At 49.2% G+C, this 16,367-nt stretch overlaps 8 protein-coding genes across 8 annotated transcripts; 3 read left to right on the top strand and 5 right to left on the bottom strand.

The window, feature by feature from the left end:
* Positions 1-558: 558 nt before the first annotated feature.
* FSST1_000441 (uncharacterized protein) lies at positions 559-2,392 on the top strand (the record flags this gene model as incomplete). Its single annotated transcript, XM_083230583.1, has 3 exons — positions 559-597; positions 776-1,412; positions 1,467-2,392. The coding sequence occupies 3 exons, from the start codon at positions 559-561 to the stop codon at positions 2,390-2,392; spliced, it is 1,602 nt and encodes a 533-aa protein (XP_083090623.1).
* Positions 2,393-2,999: 607 nt separating this feature from the next.
* On the top strand, positions 3,000-3,736 carry FSST1_000440 (uncharacterized protein; the record flags this gene model as incomplete). Its single annotated transcript, XM_083230571.1, has 2 exons — positions 3,000-3,520; positions 3,571-3,736. The coding sequence occupies 2 exons, from the start codon at positions 3,000-3,002 to the stop codon at positions 3,734-3,736; spliced, it is 687 nt and encodes a 228-aa protein (XP_083090622.1).
* Positions 3,737-3,971: 235 nt separating this feature from the next.
* Positions 3,972-4,903, bottom strand: FSST1_000439 (peroxisomal biogenesis factor 11; the record flags this gene model as incomplete). Its single annotated transcript, XM_083230560.1, has 2 exons — positions 3,972-4,804; positions 4,858-4,903. The coding sequence occupies 2 exons, from the start codon at positions 4,901-4,903 to the stop codon at positions 3,972-3,974; spliced, it is 879 nt and encodes a 292-aa protein (XP_083090621.1).
* A 451-nt stretch (positions 4,904-5,354) lies between these two features.
* On the bottom strand, positions 5,355-6,949 carry FSST1_000438 (NADH-quinone oxidoreductase subunit NuoF; the record flags this gene model as incomplete). Its single annotated transcript, XM_083230550.1, has 3 exons — positions 5,355-5,524; positions 5,574-6,561; positions 6,647-6,949. The coding sequence occupies 3 exons, from the start codon at positions 6,947-6,949 to the stop codon at positions 5,355-5,357; spliced, it is 1,461 nt and encodes a 486-aa protein (XP_083090620.1).
* Positions 6,950-7,586: 637 nt separating this feature from the next.
* On the top strand, positions 7,587-8,221 carry FSST1_000437 (trimeric LpxA-like protein; the record flags this gene model as incomplete). The annotated part of the gene is made up of 2 exons (XM_083230539.1): positions 7,587-7,982; positions 8,033-8,221. 2 exons carry the CDS (start codon positions 7,587-7,589, stop codon positions 8,219-8,221), a joined length of 585 nt encoding a protein of 194 aa, XP_083090619.1.
* A 188-nt stretch (positions 8,222-8,409) lies between these two features.
* On the bottom strand, positions 8,410-9,270 carry FSST1_000436 (uncharacterized protein; the record flags this gene model as incomplete). Its single annotated transcript, XM_083230528.1, has 1 exon — positions 8,410-9,270. One exon carries the CDS (start codon positions 9,268-9,270, stop codon positions 8,410-8,412), a length of 861 nt encoding a protein of 286 aa, XP_083090618.1.
* Positions 9,271-10,368: 1,098 nt separating this feature from the next.
* Positions 10,369-12,861, bottom strand: FSST1_000435 (threonine/serine exporter family protein; the record flags this gene model as incomplete). Its single annotated transcript, XM_083230517.1, has 2 exons — positions 10,369-11,060; positions 11,124-12,861. The coding sequence occupies 2 exons, from the start codon at positions 12,859-12,861 to the stop codon at positions 10,369-10,371; spliced, it is 2,430 nt and encodes an 809-aa protein (XP_083090617.1).
* A 1,480-nt stretch (positions 12,862-14,341) lies between these two features.
* FSST1_000434 (hydroxyacid-oxoacid transhydrogenase) lies at positions 14,342-16,004 on the bottom strand (the record flags this gene model as incomplete). The annotated part of the gene is made up of 4 exons (XM_083230506.1): positions 14,342-14,769; positions 14,838-15,475; positions 15,526-15,914; positions 15,975-16,004. The coding sequence occupies 4 exons, from the start codon at positions 16,002-16,004 to the stop codon at positions 14,342-14,344; spliced, it is 1,485 nt and encodes a 494-aa protein (XP_083090616.1).
* Between the last annotated feature and the right edge of the window lie 363 nt (positions 16,005-16,367).

The raw sequence follows: 16,367 nt of genomic DNA, 5'->3' as shown, positions 1-16,367 counted from the left end.
CAAAACTCACCGCAAAGCAGTCACATTGCCTGTAGTGGCATGTTAGAACAGTAACCCTTGTAGTCTATCTACATCTACTCCTATTATACTCCGTAGTGTTGGCTGTTCAAGGCGAAGCATGTCTCACACAGCATATTAAGGTTCTTCACCTCCGATTACTAACGATTGTACTCACCTCAAGCCTCCCCAATTTTGAAACATGCGCCCGCCAAATTCTCATAGTTACCTAAATACAGCCAACAATAATGAATAGGCCCGACGAATACAAAGTATAGATGTGGAAGATGATCAATCTCATTGTTACATTCACTACACAATGTTGACGGCACGTGATACGCTTAAACAACTACCGCTCACTCCACCTAGGGTAGACTTAATTGACAGCCTGAAAAACACCAACTCTTTCTCTTTCATGCGTCATTATACTAAAAAAAAAGGCAGTGGAAACTTTTATACCTGGCGACTGATTTTCTCCTTTTTTTGGTTTCCTATGTCCAAGTATAATATGCTCTTTTCTGGAACAAATCATCTTGAAGCTGCCCCTCCCCCAAATCCACAATGTCCAATGAATCAGAAGAGCTTATCCAAAAGCTGGTGGTAGGTCCATCATCATGAACGCGATGGCTTGGATATGTATATACAGAGTTATCATGGCTTTACTACATAGGACTCACGTCAAGTGTGGCTTGGTCAAGATTACCTAAATTTGAGATACATATACAAACTATTGTGTCACTGGCAGTGCTCAGAAACAACGCTGACATCTGAACCGTAGGATAAATTCCGCTCACTTTTGGACGAAGCCCTCGTAGTCGCTATCGCTAGCGATCATGATCTCAAAGATGCTTCACAATATGAGTCAGCACAGACTGTGCTAGAGGGTCTCGCTCAGCATGTCACAACAGAAGAAGCCACTGGATTTAATCCAAGTGGTATTTCCAACGCACCAGATGATGGAAATGGAGATGAGGGTACAGCTGAGACAAACAGCCAGCAGGCTTCTCGTGCTCATGACACAGATACAACATCTGCCAGTGACCAAACCTCGACATCTACCAACACAACTTACTCTATACCACGACTGACTTCATTCGATGATGACAGTGAGGAGTTTAAGGTTCTTCTCCTGCAGGGCATGTTTAGTGAGCTAAAGGATTTCGACATCAAACACTGCCTGAAAAAGGCAAACGGAGATGTTCAGACTGCGCTAGATGAGTTACTCAACATCCAGTACCTCAAATCAACTGGACAAGAGAAGAAAGGGATCGAGGGATTCTTTGAGCCCGAGGAAGTTGGCGGGAAGAAGAAGAGGAAGAACCGGAAGAAGGGCAAGAAAGCTCTCGGTGATGAATCTCCATCGCCCGGCAGCGGGACTGCTTCTCCCTCTCCAGATGATATGAAGAGTATGAAACGTGAGTTTCCTTTCTACACACACACTGGAATAGTCACCTAACCCTTGCGTGCAGGCCAGGATGAAATCGCGTATCTGGCAGATAGACTTGATCTGCCGTTTGTCGTTGTGTCGGATATTTATTATAACAAAAAATGTGCCAACGGCGCTGCAGCAGTTGAGATTCTGGACCGATACATGTCGCAAGGCATCGAGACGCAAGATAAGGAAGGGAAAAAATATGCACTGGAGCTTGCTCAGAAGTACCAAAATGTTCCGGCAAAGTACATGTCAACAATCGTCCAGGTCACAGGCTCCATCTCCCAGGAATCTGACGACATTGCCGCACTTGTCAGCAAGCATTTTATCAAGAATCCATGGACCGAAAAGCTTGATGTTAGTTACCAACTAACACCACTTCCGGCGGAGGATTTGGAAGGATTCGAGACAATTACACGCGGAGTTAAGTCTAAGCTAGCCAGACCTGTCTCAGGAGGTACGGCTTTTCTCCCTGCCGGGCCGTCAGCGTACGCGCAAGCTGCTGATAGAGCGAGCCAATACAATCGAGCCAAAAGAGATGCAGCAGCTTCAGCAGCATCATTAAATCGACGTGGTGCTTCCAACCCACTCTACCGTCAGGCAGCAGGATATTACTCAGAAAGAGCAAGAGAACAAGCGCGGTATGAGATGAACGCTACGTCAACTGCCGCAGATCTGCTTGTCAACAACCAAAGCTCGTCGACTTCCATCGACTTACACGGCGTATATGTGCAGGATGGTGTGAGGATTGCTCGCCAGTGCGTGCAGGCTTGGTGGAATGGCCTGGGAGAGTTTCGGTCTGATAGGGCACGCCAACAGCCGTTTACTGTCATCACTGGACTAGGCCGCCATAGTGCTGGCGGCGTATCGCACCTGAGACAAGCTGTAGCTGCAGCTCTACTCCAAGACGGGTGGAAAATGCAGGTCGAGACTGGGCGCTTTGTCGTCAAGGGTAGACGATAAGCGCCAAGACATTCGGGCTGAACGAGCCTCAGCAGTACCTTTTTATTAAGCGAAATCCATGCGTTCATCAATCAATCGCAGGGTTCTGTTGGAAAATCTTACCCGACGACATCAACAGTTGTGATGAAATGGCGGTCTTATTTACATAACATCATCTCAAGCTTTGTTTTGTTGTTTTGTTTTTAAAAGACATGTTCGGACGTTACCTGACCTGACCTGAATAAAAGAAAAGCTTACGCAGCTCTGATCCACCAAAAGAACCCGAAACAGACTCTGGCGAATAGACGATGTGCAGTAGCGCAGCCATCGCTATGGAAACTCATGCCATACGGGTTGAGGCTGTGCTAGGCACGCACGAAACAAGTTGATCGTTTTCTCTTATCCTATAGTTTGTTGTCGAAGGATTCGGCTACTTCCTAGAAGGGAAATGCTTCAACTCGCTTAGACCAGCATGCCCCCTGGAACCTGTTGGTTGTGCTTCTATGTTGTGGTCTTATAAGTACTCAGCTGTCTGGCACTAATAAAAACACCATGGGATCATATCACAACTAACAAATCTGACCTCGAAATAACAAAACCATCAGAACCATCGATTAAAATCGCAAACATGGCGGCCAAGACTCCACTTTCTCAGGCTTCCTATCAGCCTGTCCCAAGAGACGACCCTACTGCTGATTTGCTCGAGCCCTCCGAGAGAGATGACAGAGAGGATGGCAAGCCGGCTCTCATGAAGGTCAAATTCTCCTTCATTCTGTTGTTGAGATTGTTGATTGCCCCGCTCGTCATCGCCGATATTGTCTTTATTTGCGATCCTTATTACTCTCCCGCCTCAGCCGGTATTTTTGCTACCGGAGGCATCTTGTTAACCTTCTGGCATGGATTCCGTGTCTTGAAGAGCTGCTTCCCTAGTGGGAGCCGCGACAACTTCAACCTCAAGATCGGAAGCCTGTTCTGCATGTGCGGCACAACTTCGAATTCTCCCGTCAGATCCTCCAAGGTGTGGGCGTACCTCGTCAGCCTTGTCGATTTTGCCTTCGCTCTCTTCTTGATCGGTCCCTCTGTCACAGCTCTTGAATACAACAACTTCGATGATAGTGCAGTTGTTGGAGGCTTGAGCATCACCTTGGTGTAAGTATTCATGTGTGTCATATTGAGCTACAGCTGACGTTCTATTCCAGTATCATGCAGTCGGCGATTGCCGTCCTCAACTTGTTCAGCCTCTTCCGCAAGATGACTATCGTTGTCTACAAGGATGATGGTGAGCAGGACCGTCTCTACTCGATCCCCGAGCTCTTCCGAGATGAAGCATCTGAGCCCCGCGATTCGATGTCTTCTGAAGTTTAAGGATCTAAAACAAAACGGAAACATAAAAGAGGACAAGGACTCATTGTTGTTTCCCAACCTGCTTCGGGCAATGACAACGTCTACCGTAAAGGACAGAAGGCAGGATAAATCTAAGCACAACTGATGTATAAGAAGCTTGAGCTTGGCGGTCATCTGGAACCCCTGGGATAGCTATTTGATATAGCTAACATGAAATAAGAACTGAAACCTGCTGTGTTGCTTCCATTGGTCTTCTCTACTGCTTCTTCATCTGAAGATCCCGTCCAACCTTGTCCCAAACAGCCGAGCCCGTAGTGAAGGTAGTAAAGAACATAGCCAAACTAACCAGACCGGGGTCGAGCTTGATCCAGCCAACAGTGGTGGTAGGAAGAAGCATGTCAAGCAGGTCAGAAACGAGGGCACGGAGGAGAACGTAGCCCTCGGTGTTGATCTTCTTCATCCAAGCACGTCGCTCAGCCTTGCGCTTGGTCACGATACCTTTGAGTCGCTCACGCTCCTTGTCGAGTTCCTCCTTGGACGACTTTTCGGAAAGAGTAGCGGTAGAAGTCTCCTTCTCGGCAGAGACAAGCTCGGCAGTGTTCTCAGTAGAGGTGGTGCTGACGCTCTGGCGGGTGACGGCGGCGGGTGGGCTAGACACAAGACGATACAGTCTGATAACAGTGACGAGAACAGAAGTGTACAATCCAGCGAACCAGAAAAGCTGAGATTGGTAATCAATCTCGCTGAACTTTTCAGGGCTGAAGATGCGCAGGTTGTCAATGCCGCAGAGATCAAGGAGAGTCACAGTTTCCATCATGCCAAACATGCCGAAGCAGGTCTTGCTCACGATTTCAAGCCAGACATCAAGACTCTTATCACCTTGAGCAACGTAGACGTTCCATCCTGTTTGGAAAGTGTCCAGGAAGCGGAAGAAGCGAATGAAGCGTCGAGAGACGTTGATCTGACCGCCCAGCTTGCGGAGAGGAAACGTGGAAGAGACTTTTGGCTCGATAAGAGCGAAGAGAGCTGGGTACCAGACGAGAAGAGAGCAGATGGCTTGGAAACCACGAAGAATTCTCTCGATGCCGACTAGAAAGTTGATCAGTGATGTGTTTAGGGGTTGTCTTTTGTGAGAGATATACCAAGGTCAGTGCCAAAGGCAACAAAGTGCTCGAATGTACCAGCCATCCTGATTGAGCGGGCAAAGAGACAAGGTGAAGAGGAGAAAACAGAGAAAGACAAAAGACCACTGCTGTGAATTTATATACGTCTAATGCAAACGAGCAAATAGTTCTCAAATTATTGACCCTAGATGGTTAGGATAATGTTGAATAGGCGGTGTTGGCATGGGTCTAGTAGTGCCATATTAGTGGATCACTACGGCTATCTGAGTCCATAACCACGTTTGTTTCTATGAGAGGGTAATTTACGTTGATCAAAATTCCAATAATCATTCACGGCACCAAACGCTACAAACAGACTCATAGTTTACTTAACCAACTCGGACTCCCATTGAACAATAAGTAAATATAACACAGGGCATCTACCTAATAGTCGTAGTTATGCACAAGTAACGATGCGATACACATCAATCTTCATCCTTTCTCCCTATATGACCTTTTGCTACCCAAGTCACCAATTATTGACCAGGAGACACGAGCTTGCCTTGAGACTTGGCGTTGTGGTTCCATCCGCCAGCAAGGGCCTCGCCACCGTTCTCCTGAGCGAACTTTTGCATACGAGCCTCAAGCTCAGGTCGGAAATGTCGGATAAGACCCTGAATAGGCCAGGCGAAAGCCTCACCCAGAGCTGTCATGAATTAGTACAAAGTCACATCGAAGATTTTAGAGAAACATACCGCAAATAGTGTGGCCCTCAACCTGCTTGGTGAGCTCCTGAAGCATGTCAATCTCACGCTCACGAGCCTGACCCTTCTCGAATCGCTTCATAATCTGCTCCGTCCACTTGCTACCCTCTCGGCAAGGTGTGCACTGGCCGCAACTCTCGTGGCGGTAGAAGTGGCTAAGACGGCTGATAGCTCGGACAATATCGGTGCTTTTGTCCATGACGATAACAGCGGCGGTACCGAGACCAGACTGGCTGTCCTTGAGGGCATCAAAGTCCATCAGCTGGTCATCACAGACGCTCTTGGGGAGAACGGGAGTGGAAGAACCACCTGGGATGACAGCCAAAAGGTTGTCCCATCCACCTCGAACACCACCACAGTGCTTGTCGATCAGCTCACGCATGGGAATTGACATCTCCTCCTCAACAGTGCAGGGGTTGTTGACGTGGCCAGAGATACAGAAGAGCTTGGTACCCTGGTTACGCTCACGGCCGAAACCAGCGAACCAGCTTCCTCCTCGTCGGCAGATAGTAGGGGCGACGGCAACAGTCTCGACGTTGGTGACAGTTGAAGGGCATCCGAAAAGACCAACGGCAGCAGGGAACGGGGGCTTAAGACGAGGCTTTCCGGGCTTGCCCTCGAGGGACTCAATAAGAGAAGTCTCCTCACCACAAACGTAGGCACCGGCACCTCGGTGCAGGTAGACATCGAAGTCGTATCCGGATTCACAGGCGTTCTTTCCAATCAGGCCAGCGGCGTAGGCCTCGTTGATGGCTCGCTGGAGAACAGCAGCTTCCTCGATGAATTCACCACGGATATAGATGTAGGCAGCAGTCGCGTTCATGGCTCGGCCAGAGATAAGACATCCTTCGATGAGCTTGTGTGGGTCCTTTCGCATAATCTCACGGTCCTTGCAGGTTCCGGGCTCACCCTCATCGGCGTTGATGACGAGGTAACGGGGCTTGTTGTCCTTGTCCCAGTCCTTAAAGTTCATAAAAGACTACCGAGAATTGGTGTTAGAGACAATTGATGCTGGTTCGGGCCTCTTGACCCTTCAAAACCAAAACACTTTGGGAGAAACCTACCCACTTGAGACCCGAGGGGAAACCAGCACCACCTCGTCCTCGGAGACCGGAGGCCTTGACCTCGCTGATGATCCAATCGTGACCCTTGAGGATGATCTCCTTGGTCTTATGCCAGTCGCCCATCTTCCTGGCGCTCTTGAGGTCGACGGGGTATCGGTTGTAGAGGTTCTGGAAAATGCGATCTTGGTCTCGAAGACCTCCGTATGTTCGCTTCGGGGCACCGTCCTGGACAGTAGCCAGACCCCTCACGGCGGTCCGTGAGAGGCCGACGGCCTTCTTGGGCGCCGTTCTCGTGGACAGCATTGTGCTCGATCGTTGTCGGGTGGCGGGTTTGGAGATGGGTTGAACGAAACGTCGTCAGGATGCGGCACTTCAAGTTTCCCGGACGAGATCCATTTCGTGACCGGGTGGTTCAGAAATAGCGGGCTAATGATTGGCCAATTCATCAACCGATTATTCAGCCACTTTTGCTAGAGAGTACTTACTCCACACAGATCTTTATGCTACGATACAAGTTCTTTCCATCATTTCTGTTAGGCGTATCGTTTGACTTTCGCCCCCGATTTGCCGCTCATCGATTCCAAGTGTCATAGATCCAACGTCTCATTGCAGTTACTGCTTCACTTAGCGCAATCTGAGTTTCTTTTAAGCCGTTGCTGCTTCTTTTTAGTGTGAATCGTGTATCTTCCAGCAGACTAGGATTCTGCTAGGTCTCTGGTATAAGGGTCATGTGACTCTATCTGCACCGGCTGGTGTTCTGCATCACGTAATCATTCAATCGAAGCTTTCTATTCGACGCTGCTGATCAGCGGTATCGCAACACCAACGGCACTATCGTGGGTTATCGATACAAGCTTCACTTTATCGTCTACCATCTCGAAAGTGATGCACAATTTCACAACATAACAAACCTGCGATGATAACTTGAGACGCATCCACCATGTCTAGTAAAAGACATTCGATTCTTCCTGCTATTGATCGCAGCGGTCCCAGACCACCAGTCCATTTCTCATCGACCCTTACAATCTCCGACAATGCGATCCTCCAAGGCACACACTCGATTACTATGCAGACGGAGACAGTAATCCACCCTCGATCGAAATTCGAGTCGAACTACGGGTCTATCCTGATCGGACGTCGATGTCTGGTTCATGAAAGGGTGCATATGGGAGCTCGTCCTGCAGACCTCGACACTGCGAAGCCTGGTGGCATCGTGCTGGGGGACTATGTGGCGATAGAAGCTGGCTCGACCATCGAAGCTGGTGGGACCGAGATAGGAGAGGGCACTGTTGTACAACCCGGAAGCATCATAGGAAGCGGTGCCAGAATTGGCAAGGTAGACATGACCTTTCACAACTTCAGGACCAAGGGCTGACGAGTTATTAGAACTGCACCATCACACACATGTCCAACATTGCTCCTGGTACTGTGTTGCCGGACAATACTGTAGTGTTTTCGAACGGGACAAGGCGAATCGACCGACGTGAGCTTTCTGATCAAAGAAAGATTGCTTTAATTAAGCAGCTCGCAATATTACGAAAGATGATACCCAGCAATCCAGACAAGTTTAAATAGAGATACCCAGCACACAGCAACGGTCAATATGATATTTGTAATTCATTGATTAATATGTTGTTGTTATCTTCGTTGTAGTCTAAAATGGCATAAACTAGAACTGATTTTGTCTCGCACAACCAAACTCCAAGGGGTATAGATCATTAAAAGAAAATAATTAAAAGACGGGATCATACACAGCGTTTAGTTTACCTTCTCCGGTCTCTGTGGAACAGGGTCAGCCCCGTGATCACCGTCATGATGGCCCATCGCTCTCCCAAAAGACCCGTCAAGCCCGTTCCCATGAAGCGATAATGCGCAACCTTTGTTAAACTTCTCCCATTACCCATGGCCCAAGCTGCCACAACTTCATGTCCCGTACTGTCTCTGAAGCCACCTGGGACAAACCCCGGATTGGCTCCTGGTGGAGGTCCTTGAGCCAAACGAACCAGTTTCCAACCATGATAGTAGCCGCCCAAGCTTGCCACAGCATCACCACTGGAACGTCTCCATTCAAACGTTTCCCGCGGTCCATTCCCGCCTGGTCCGACTTCGATAGAGAAGCTAAAGGCAGTGCTGAGACCGCCGTGAGAGCCCACCGGTACAATTCGTTCACGGGCTAGAGGGGCCCCTGAGCCTGGCACAGGAGGGAGTTCAACTTCGAAGGAGAGACTCATGAGCATAAAGTTTGCAGAAGCGAGTGGCTGGTATGACTCGTCTGGGCCGGAATGTAAGAGGACTGGTGGTGCAGCTGATAGACCAGTGTGCACTGAGCAGACGTAGAGAGGCCGTTGTTGATGCTCTGCAAGTGTGAAGGAGACATTTGGCCAGCCTTGAGAGTAAAGATTGAATGTAGGTGGAAACTGTCTTGGGATAGATGGCGGTTGGCTTGGTCCAGCAACCGGAGGGGCCGGTTGTATCGATGGTCCTGCTTCTGCCTCTAGTGGTGGTGGTGGTGGTGCTTGGGGCGAAGATGCCTTTTGATATTTACTTTGGCTCTCATCATATGAAGGCGGAGGTTCATCCGGTACAGAAGAGTCAGACAATCCCATTTTACCTAAAAGACCCATTGTGGATGTTGGATATAAGTAAGAATGTCTCTCTGAGAGTTGGAGAATTTATAGTATGTAATGTCTCTGTATCACCAAGTTCAAGAGCAACGTCAGTAGATCACAGTATAGTTTGAAGAGGATCGTGAGTCAGTCTGTTATTGAATAAAGGTATTCGTACAGAAGTGGAAGGCATCAGGTTTCTATATTAACAAGCATTTCGGTCCATGCCGAGAGTAGTGACATCAGCTGGATGCTGCTACGTAGTAGAATGTGGCTGTGACAGCTCAGCTTGAGCCTGTGCTATTTCAGGACATTTATGCAAACCATGCATTGTGCTATGCAGACATAACGGTCAGCGATGTGAGCAACCGTTATAAACGTTGGTGAGTTACATGGCATTGCCGGTATCCGACGGTATGTGGGCAACCTAACCACCCATAGAAATCTTTCTTTATAAGCCAAGAGAAGGATGCCAACCTCCGAATTAGGAGTCTTGTGACACGTCGTCTGTTTACATACGCATGATAATATGGGGCTCTAGGAAGCCCTGGAATGAATGACATGCTGTCCGTCCGTGATGCTAATAGCATGCAACTATTCCGGGGTACTCGGCATTAGAACACGCGTATCCGTATCCACCCCCAGGTGCTGAAACCATGGAAGGCAAAGCTAAAGCTGCAGCTATGATGTCGATGCTTGATGACCAACAATCGCATGTCCCAAGCCAGTGGAAAAAGCACGTGCTGCCAACGCATGATGATCTGGGTTATGGCTTGTATGTATCAAGATGGGTGTATATCACGATATTGGATGCCTGCCAAGTCCATGAATAGAAATACGAGTCATTCATTCATATTCATTGTATAATAACCAAGCCCACTCCGATGCAAGACCGAGTCATAAACAAGTACATATCTAATGTATACATATGCTAACCACGCCACCATCTATCTAAACAACCAAATGCGTATCTTTATCGATCGCTCCAGTAAAAACAATAATTCCAAACACTGACTGTATATGCTATGTAATAAATGCAAGAACTTTTCAAAACAGATGATAAAGACAAATTATGTATGCTGATGCCACGCTGAGTATGAGTTGTATAAACAAAAATTAGAAACTGAAGAGGGCGCTGCGACGCTTGCCCAGAGGGTAGATGAGCAGTGAACTCATGAAGAGTCCAACAGCAATACCGATGGCAATCTGGATCATGGAAGCAGCGACGCTAAACACCAGGTTGTCAGGATTGCTGCCTTGTGTAAGCTGCACAGAAGACGTTCCTTGGATCTCGCCGGTCGCGTTGGTAAGAGAGTTTGCAACTTGCAGGCCGCTAAGCAATCCTCCGGTAGACGCAAGACTTCCTGGCACTTGGCAGAACACCGCGGGGATGAGAATTGCAGCTGCGACACCGTGTCGGAGTCGAGAGTAGAGGTTGGCGAGCAGACCGACAGCAAAAGCACCAAGCGTGCTGGAAATCTGAGGGCTGGACTTGAACTTTTGGGCGGACCAGTAGTTCACCATGTATCCGGCAAAGGAAACAATAACCATGACGGGCATCTGGCGCCATTTTGCTTGGTAGATGATGCATAGACTGACGACGAAGGGAGGAACAAAGAGGAAGGCGTAGTAAGGGTTCATGGCGTTGGGGCAGGTCGTCGTGTTGGATGGGTCAGAGTCAAACAATCCGTAAAGAACGGAGCCGACGGTGATACCGAAACCGAGAAGAAGAGAGTAGATGACGGCATATACGATTCGAATCGATCCGGGGACGATGGCGCGGGATTGTAATTCGAGAGCAGAGCATACTATTTACACAGGTTAGTTATATCGCCCTTGAAAAGATCGAATTGGATAGATCGTTGACTTACAAACCATGTAACCGGGCAGCAACATGACGATTCCGCCCTGCGCCAACGCACCAAAACAGAATATCTCTTCGCCGCCCATTTTGATACTACCAAAAGTTCGGGCCAAGAGACTGACAACAATGGTGGAAGACACTTCAAAGACGTTGCTGTAGAGAGCAGAGTTAGGTGCCACAACAAGCTGCAGCACTCCGATAAGGCAACCGAAAGCGAAAATGAGGGGAAGATCGATCAGACGAGCTCCGAAAGAGAAAGGGGCTGCAGTGGCACTCATGAGTCCAAACATGACGACTCTAAGCCACTTGTGGAATTTGTCCTTGCGCTTCATGAGATTTTCGAGCTTCTCGGTCGCTTCCTCAACGCCACAGATGTCGTGCATGACTTCCTTGTAGATGAGGTGGACGTCCTTGAGTTTGCCTAGGTCGATACCTTGTCCGGTACGCACGATTCTCACTTCAGTAGTGTGTGTGGACTTGTCGTCGAATGAGATGATCATGCATCCTGGTAGGTAGAGGAACTGGCCATCAATCTCGAGAACTCTGGCCGTCATGCTGAGATACTCCTCCAATCTATGGGTGGGAGCTCCAAACATCATCAAAGCACGGCATAGTTTGATGATGTAGCCCTGTCGGGCCAGAGTCTCGGCGATGTGGACGGTAATGCGTGCTTCTTGTTGTTGCCAAAGTCCGCTCAATCGGTTTGCGCTGTGCGTTCGTCGGTTGGCCGGTCTCTGGGGTTTCTTTCCATTCTTCTTGGACTTGTCACCGGCTGCGTCGTTGGGGTTGGCGAGTCGCGATGAAGCCTCGATAAGGTTGGCGAGTGTATCTTGTGACTTGTTCTGGTCGTACCATTTGCGCCTCGGCGTAGAAGCACCAGACGGTGTACCTTGAACAGTGGGGGTGCCATCGCTAATCACGGATGAAGTAGAGGCAGCTCGGTGGTGTGTACCCTTGAAAGATGGCTCTGGGGGCTTGTAGAGCTTCAGAAGCTGCGACAAAACGCTTCCGCGATATTGTTCAGGCGCAGGTACATCAAAGACTCCGTCAAAGTTACCATCGTTGAGTTCCGTCAATTTGCGCTCCTCTTTTCCTTTCCCCTTTGTTTCCTTGTCTTCAGGCGAGTCCCGGCCAGTGCTGGCGCTGGGTCCGAAACGTTGGGTGTGTGCTCGGACAAGCTTGAAAGCCTCATCTTTCAAGCCAGTGCCCTCCTTGTCTTCGGAGGGGAGCTTGTGGAAACCTTCCTTGCTGCTGCCTGCTTCGGTAAGATCCTGGAGGGGAATGCTGGAGCCATATGGGCTGTCGTAGCCTGGTGTTCCAACGGTGCTGGACTCGAGTGAGTCTCTGTCTATAGCGGATGAATCATTGTGAATGTTGTCAGCCATGATACGGGCACGTTCTCGCGCAGCGACCATGGCCTCCTTTGACTCGGGATCCGACTCATCGTCATGATCCTTGAGATTGAGAGTCTTGACGACTTCGGCAGAGCTGCCGCGCAAGAGTGAAGGTCTGGGCTTAGCAACACCTAGAGCTTGCGGAGCAGCAGGAGGGTTTGCTGGGGGCTGTGGGGGGTTGGCAGCGGCGTTACTGTTGAACCTCACGCGTGCCTTGTCCTTCCTGAGAGCAGCAGCAGCACCTTTGGGACTTGATGGTAGTTCCGGCTCGGTGCTGGCAACTGGCTTGGGTGGTTCAGGACCAGGTTCAAGGTCCGGCTCGTCCTTGATATCCCTTGAAGAGCCTTCCATTTGGGTTGGTTTTTGAGTTTGAAGTTGCAGCAACTAACTTTAGTGTGTATCCTGTGAAATCAGGGTATCAGTTGATGATGGATTTAGTAGAGTAACGAGCGTGTGTAGGAGGAGAAAAGATGGGACTATGACCAAAGGTAAACAGGGTTAAACTGGGGGTAGATGAGAGTTTCGTGGGGAAGGGATTGGTGAAAAGGGCAGGATTTACGTTTTCTATTATACGATGCTGTTCAAGAGATCCATCAGACCCGTCTATGGGGTGAAGTTAGTTATGGTGCAATAGATATCGTGAGTATCCGTAATATGTGCCACTATAATTTTTGACCAAGACGGGCCCTGACCATGTCCGGCAAAAGCAGCGATCATCTTCGGCTCGTACAATACCTACCAATTGGCCCCGTGACGTAGGATGTGGAGGCACAAGGAGGGAGCGTTTCTAGCATTCGAGACTAGAAAGTCTTGGGACTTCCTAGGAATCTATTGCGAAACCGCTTTGCAAGTTTTTGTTATGTAAGTTGAAAGCCGTAGTGGCCACCGGAAGCTTCTCCGAGCGCGAGTCCGGGGGTTGACCGGTCCACAACGATGAAAACACTAATCAGACTCATGACTCTTGACGTTCTATTTAGAGGGAGAATTAGCAGATTCTACATGAACCAGGAGGTGAGAAAGTGAAAGGAGACAGGGGAACCGATAGTCTAGACTTTGGTCCCGATGCCTAACTGGAGCCGCATCTCGACTATCAAGGTCTGTTCGGTTGTAGTCGCTTCCATCGCATTTCGCCTCGACAAAAAACTGAACAAGAGAAATTGTCAAGGGCCTTACTAGCTGGGTTAGCACTGTCAGTCTCGGCAGACCAATGCACGATTCGTCTTGTTTTTACCTGATTCAGTAATCTTCTAGTGGATCTGTACCTGCAGGGACTTTTCCTTCTTTTCCACCCTCACCCAATAGAGCATGGTACCGAGAATACTTTTGACAGGGAGGCTTGCGGCTTGTCGGTGTTACGGAGTACTAGAAGGGAAAGGTCTGTTCTAAACGGTCAACTGCTTGCACCCGAAACGCTACAAGTTGCACAAATCAAGCATAGATCCCTTGCACAGCATAACTTAGCGTGAACCTGGTATAACATGCAGACATACTAACAGCTTTTAAGTTTCTGACGAACCAGGGGAATAAGATTGATACTCAGGTATTATATCCAAGCTCAACTTCCAATATCAATGCGTTCTGATATACATAGTAACCCATGATTCTCATCCATCAGTGTAGATCGATTCATCCCCAACGGTCCACGCAATTAATGCATGTGCTCCAAAATTCGTCACGTCGTAAAACGTTTCTATATTTGTACAGTAGATCAATTGTACATCCAAATATATAAAGTGGCACGACATCCCTTTGTAGTCAACACATCGATCGGCAACGCGCAATCGCATACCCGCATAATAATCAAACCTCCTATCTTCAGGACCGACCATTATCAATGTGTCATGGCATTCTCAAACAGTCTTCGTAACTGGTCCTTCTCCGCTTCCAGCTCTGTAGACAATCCTGGTGCCAGCATCAACACACGTGCCTGCGGAATGGTACCCTCCACAAGGGCCTCAATGTGTTCCGTGCCAAAGCCCAGGTCCTTCAGACCCTTGGGCTGGTCACCCAACTCTGCCAAAAACTTTGTGATGGCCTCAGCGAGAACTTCGCCTGCGCTCTCTCGCTTCACGTTGCTGATATCTACACCAAAGGCCTCGGCCGCTGCCAGATGACGGTCTGGGTTTGAAGCGGCGGTGAACCGAAAGACAGCCGGGGCGGAGACGGCCACAGAGACACCGTGGGGAATGAGCGGCGAAGCTACCTCGTAGCCATCGTGACTGTAGCCCGGGTTCTGGCCAGAAATGGGGTACGACATGCCTGGGTTCACATTTAGTTTCAAACAGGGGCAAAAAGAAAAAATAAAACAAAGTGTTATATGCACTAACCATGACAAAGATGAACTCCGGCATTACCGAACCCAACGCCGGCCAGCGTGGAAGCCAGAAGCATCTTAGATTGGGCCTCAAGGTCGTCAGGGTTCTTCACTGATCGAGGGAGGTACTTGATGGTATCGCGAAGCGCATGAAATGAGAAGACATCGGAGATGGGGTTGGCGCCCTGGTATGCTGGACGAAGGATGGGGTTTGTTGGTCTGGGTGTTCGTTCGTTGTACGGAATAGCGGTCCAGGACTCAAGCGAGTGGCAAAGAACATCGAGGCCCGAAGCAGCCTTGACAGCGGCAGGCATGGTCCTGGTGTTGAGGGGGTCGCAGATACCAAGTGTAGGCTTGAGGTTTCGATGAGCGACTCCGGTCTTGGCTCGCTTAGATACAAGGTCAAAGATGGCGGTTCCCGTTGTCTCACTGCCGGTGCCGGCTGTTGTAGGGACGGCGATGAGTGGTGTTAGCTTCTTATCAATGGGACGGCCCTTGCCTAGAGGAGCGTTGACAAAGTCCAGGAAGTCAGCGTCAGGGTACGCTGTGTAAAGGTTCATAAGTTTGGCTGTGTCCATGACTGAACCACCTCCAACGGCCAGGAAGGCATCTGGTGCATAGGGACGGGCCCAGGCAATGGCTTCTTTAATGCTGTCTTACTGTAAGTGAACTGGCCCGTTCGTCTACAAAGTCAAACTTACGAGCTATCCTTTGGTTCAACACGAACCTTGGAGTACACTTCGAAAGGGATGCCCTCCCGAGTGAGAGCTTCACGGACTTGTCTCATGGCGTCCAACTTGTTGACAGTCTCATCGGTCACGACGCAAACACGCTGAGCTCCCATGTTCTTTAAGTCCATACCAACTTCCTGAGTAACACCAGGGCCAAACCTGATGGACGAAGCAGCCATCTCAAAGGCATACTCCTTCTGACCCGGATGTGTAGTTGGAGTGGCATACTTGCGCTGGTGAGCATGCTTTGATGGAGTGAAAGTTGGTGTTTGATGGTATCCCGGGTTTGAGTGGCAAGGGCATGAAGGTGGGTGTGTATACTGAATAGTGCGTAGCAAGCTGGTAGCTCGCTTAGCAGCCTGGTGAGGAGATGTGAGTATACTATTTCGATATGAGACCACTCAGACTGTGTCACGTACGTTGGGAACAACTCTCACAGAGGGAACCATGGTTTCGTTAATATCACTGAGACTGCCGAGTTAAGATGTTCACAATGAAGTGGCTAGGTTCAACAAGACAAGGGTTTTGAGGCAACTTCAGCTCCTCTGGTTACAACGGTTACGACGGGTAAGAATAGCTTTGTATTATGTATGCACAACCTCGGCTTATCGAGGACCAACCCCCGATTGCGGGGTGAAGGCTGATCTGGGGGTGTAATGATGCGGCTTGATTGATTCGTGAGGGGAAAGCGGATCTCGAGCTTCTAAGAAGGAAGTTGAATTGAGAAATTGCCTAATTGGGTATTTAGCTGACGTCGTTTTGAACATCCAGTACCGCTACACCAAATCGTTATCACGAGATTTAGACATTCG

The sequence above is a fragment of the Fusarium sambucinum genome, chromosome IV (assembly GCF_050947815.1).
Source record: "Fusarium sambucinum isolate potato_lamoka chromosome IV, whole genome shotgun sequence".
Lineage (NCBI taxonomy): Eukaryota > Fungi > Ascomycota > Sordariomycetes > Hypocreales > Nectriaceae > Fusarium > Fusarium sambucinum.
Note: the sequence above shows the minus strand (reverse complement) of the source record. Positions and strands in the feature narration are given on the sequence as shown.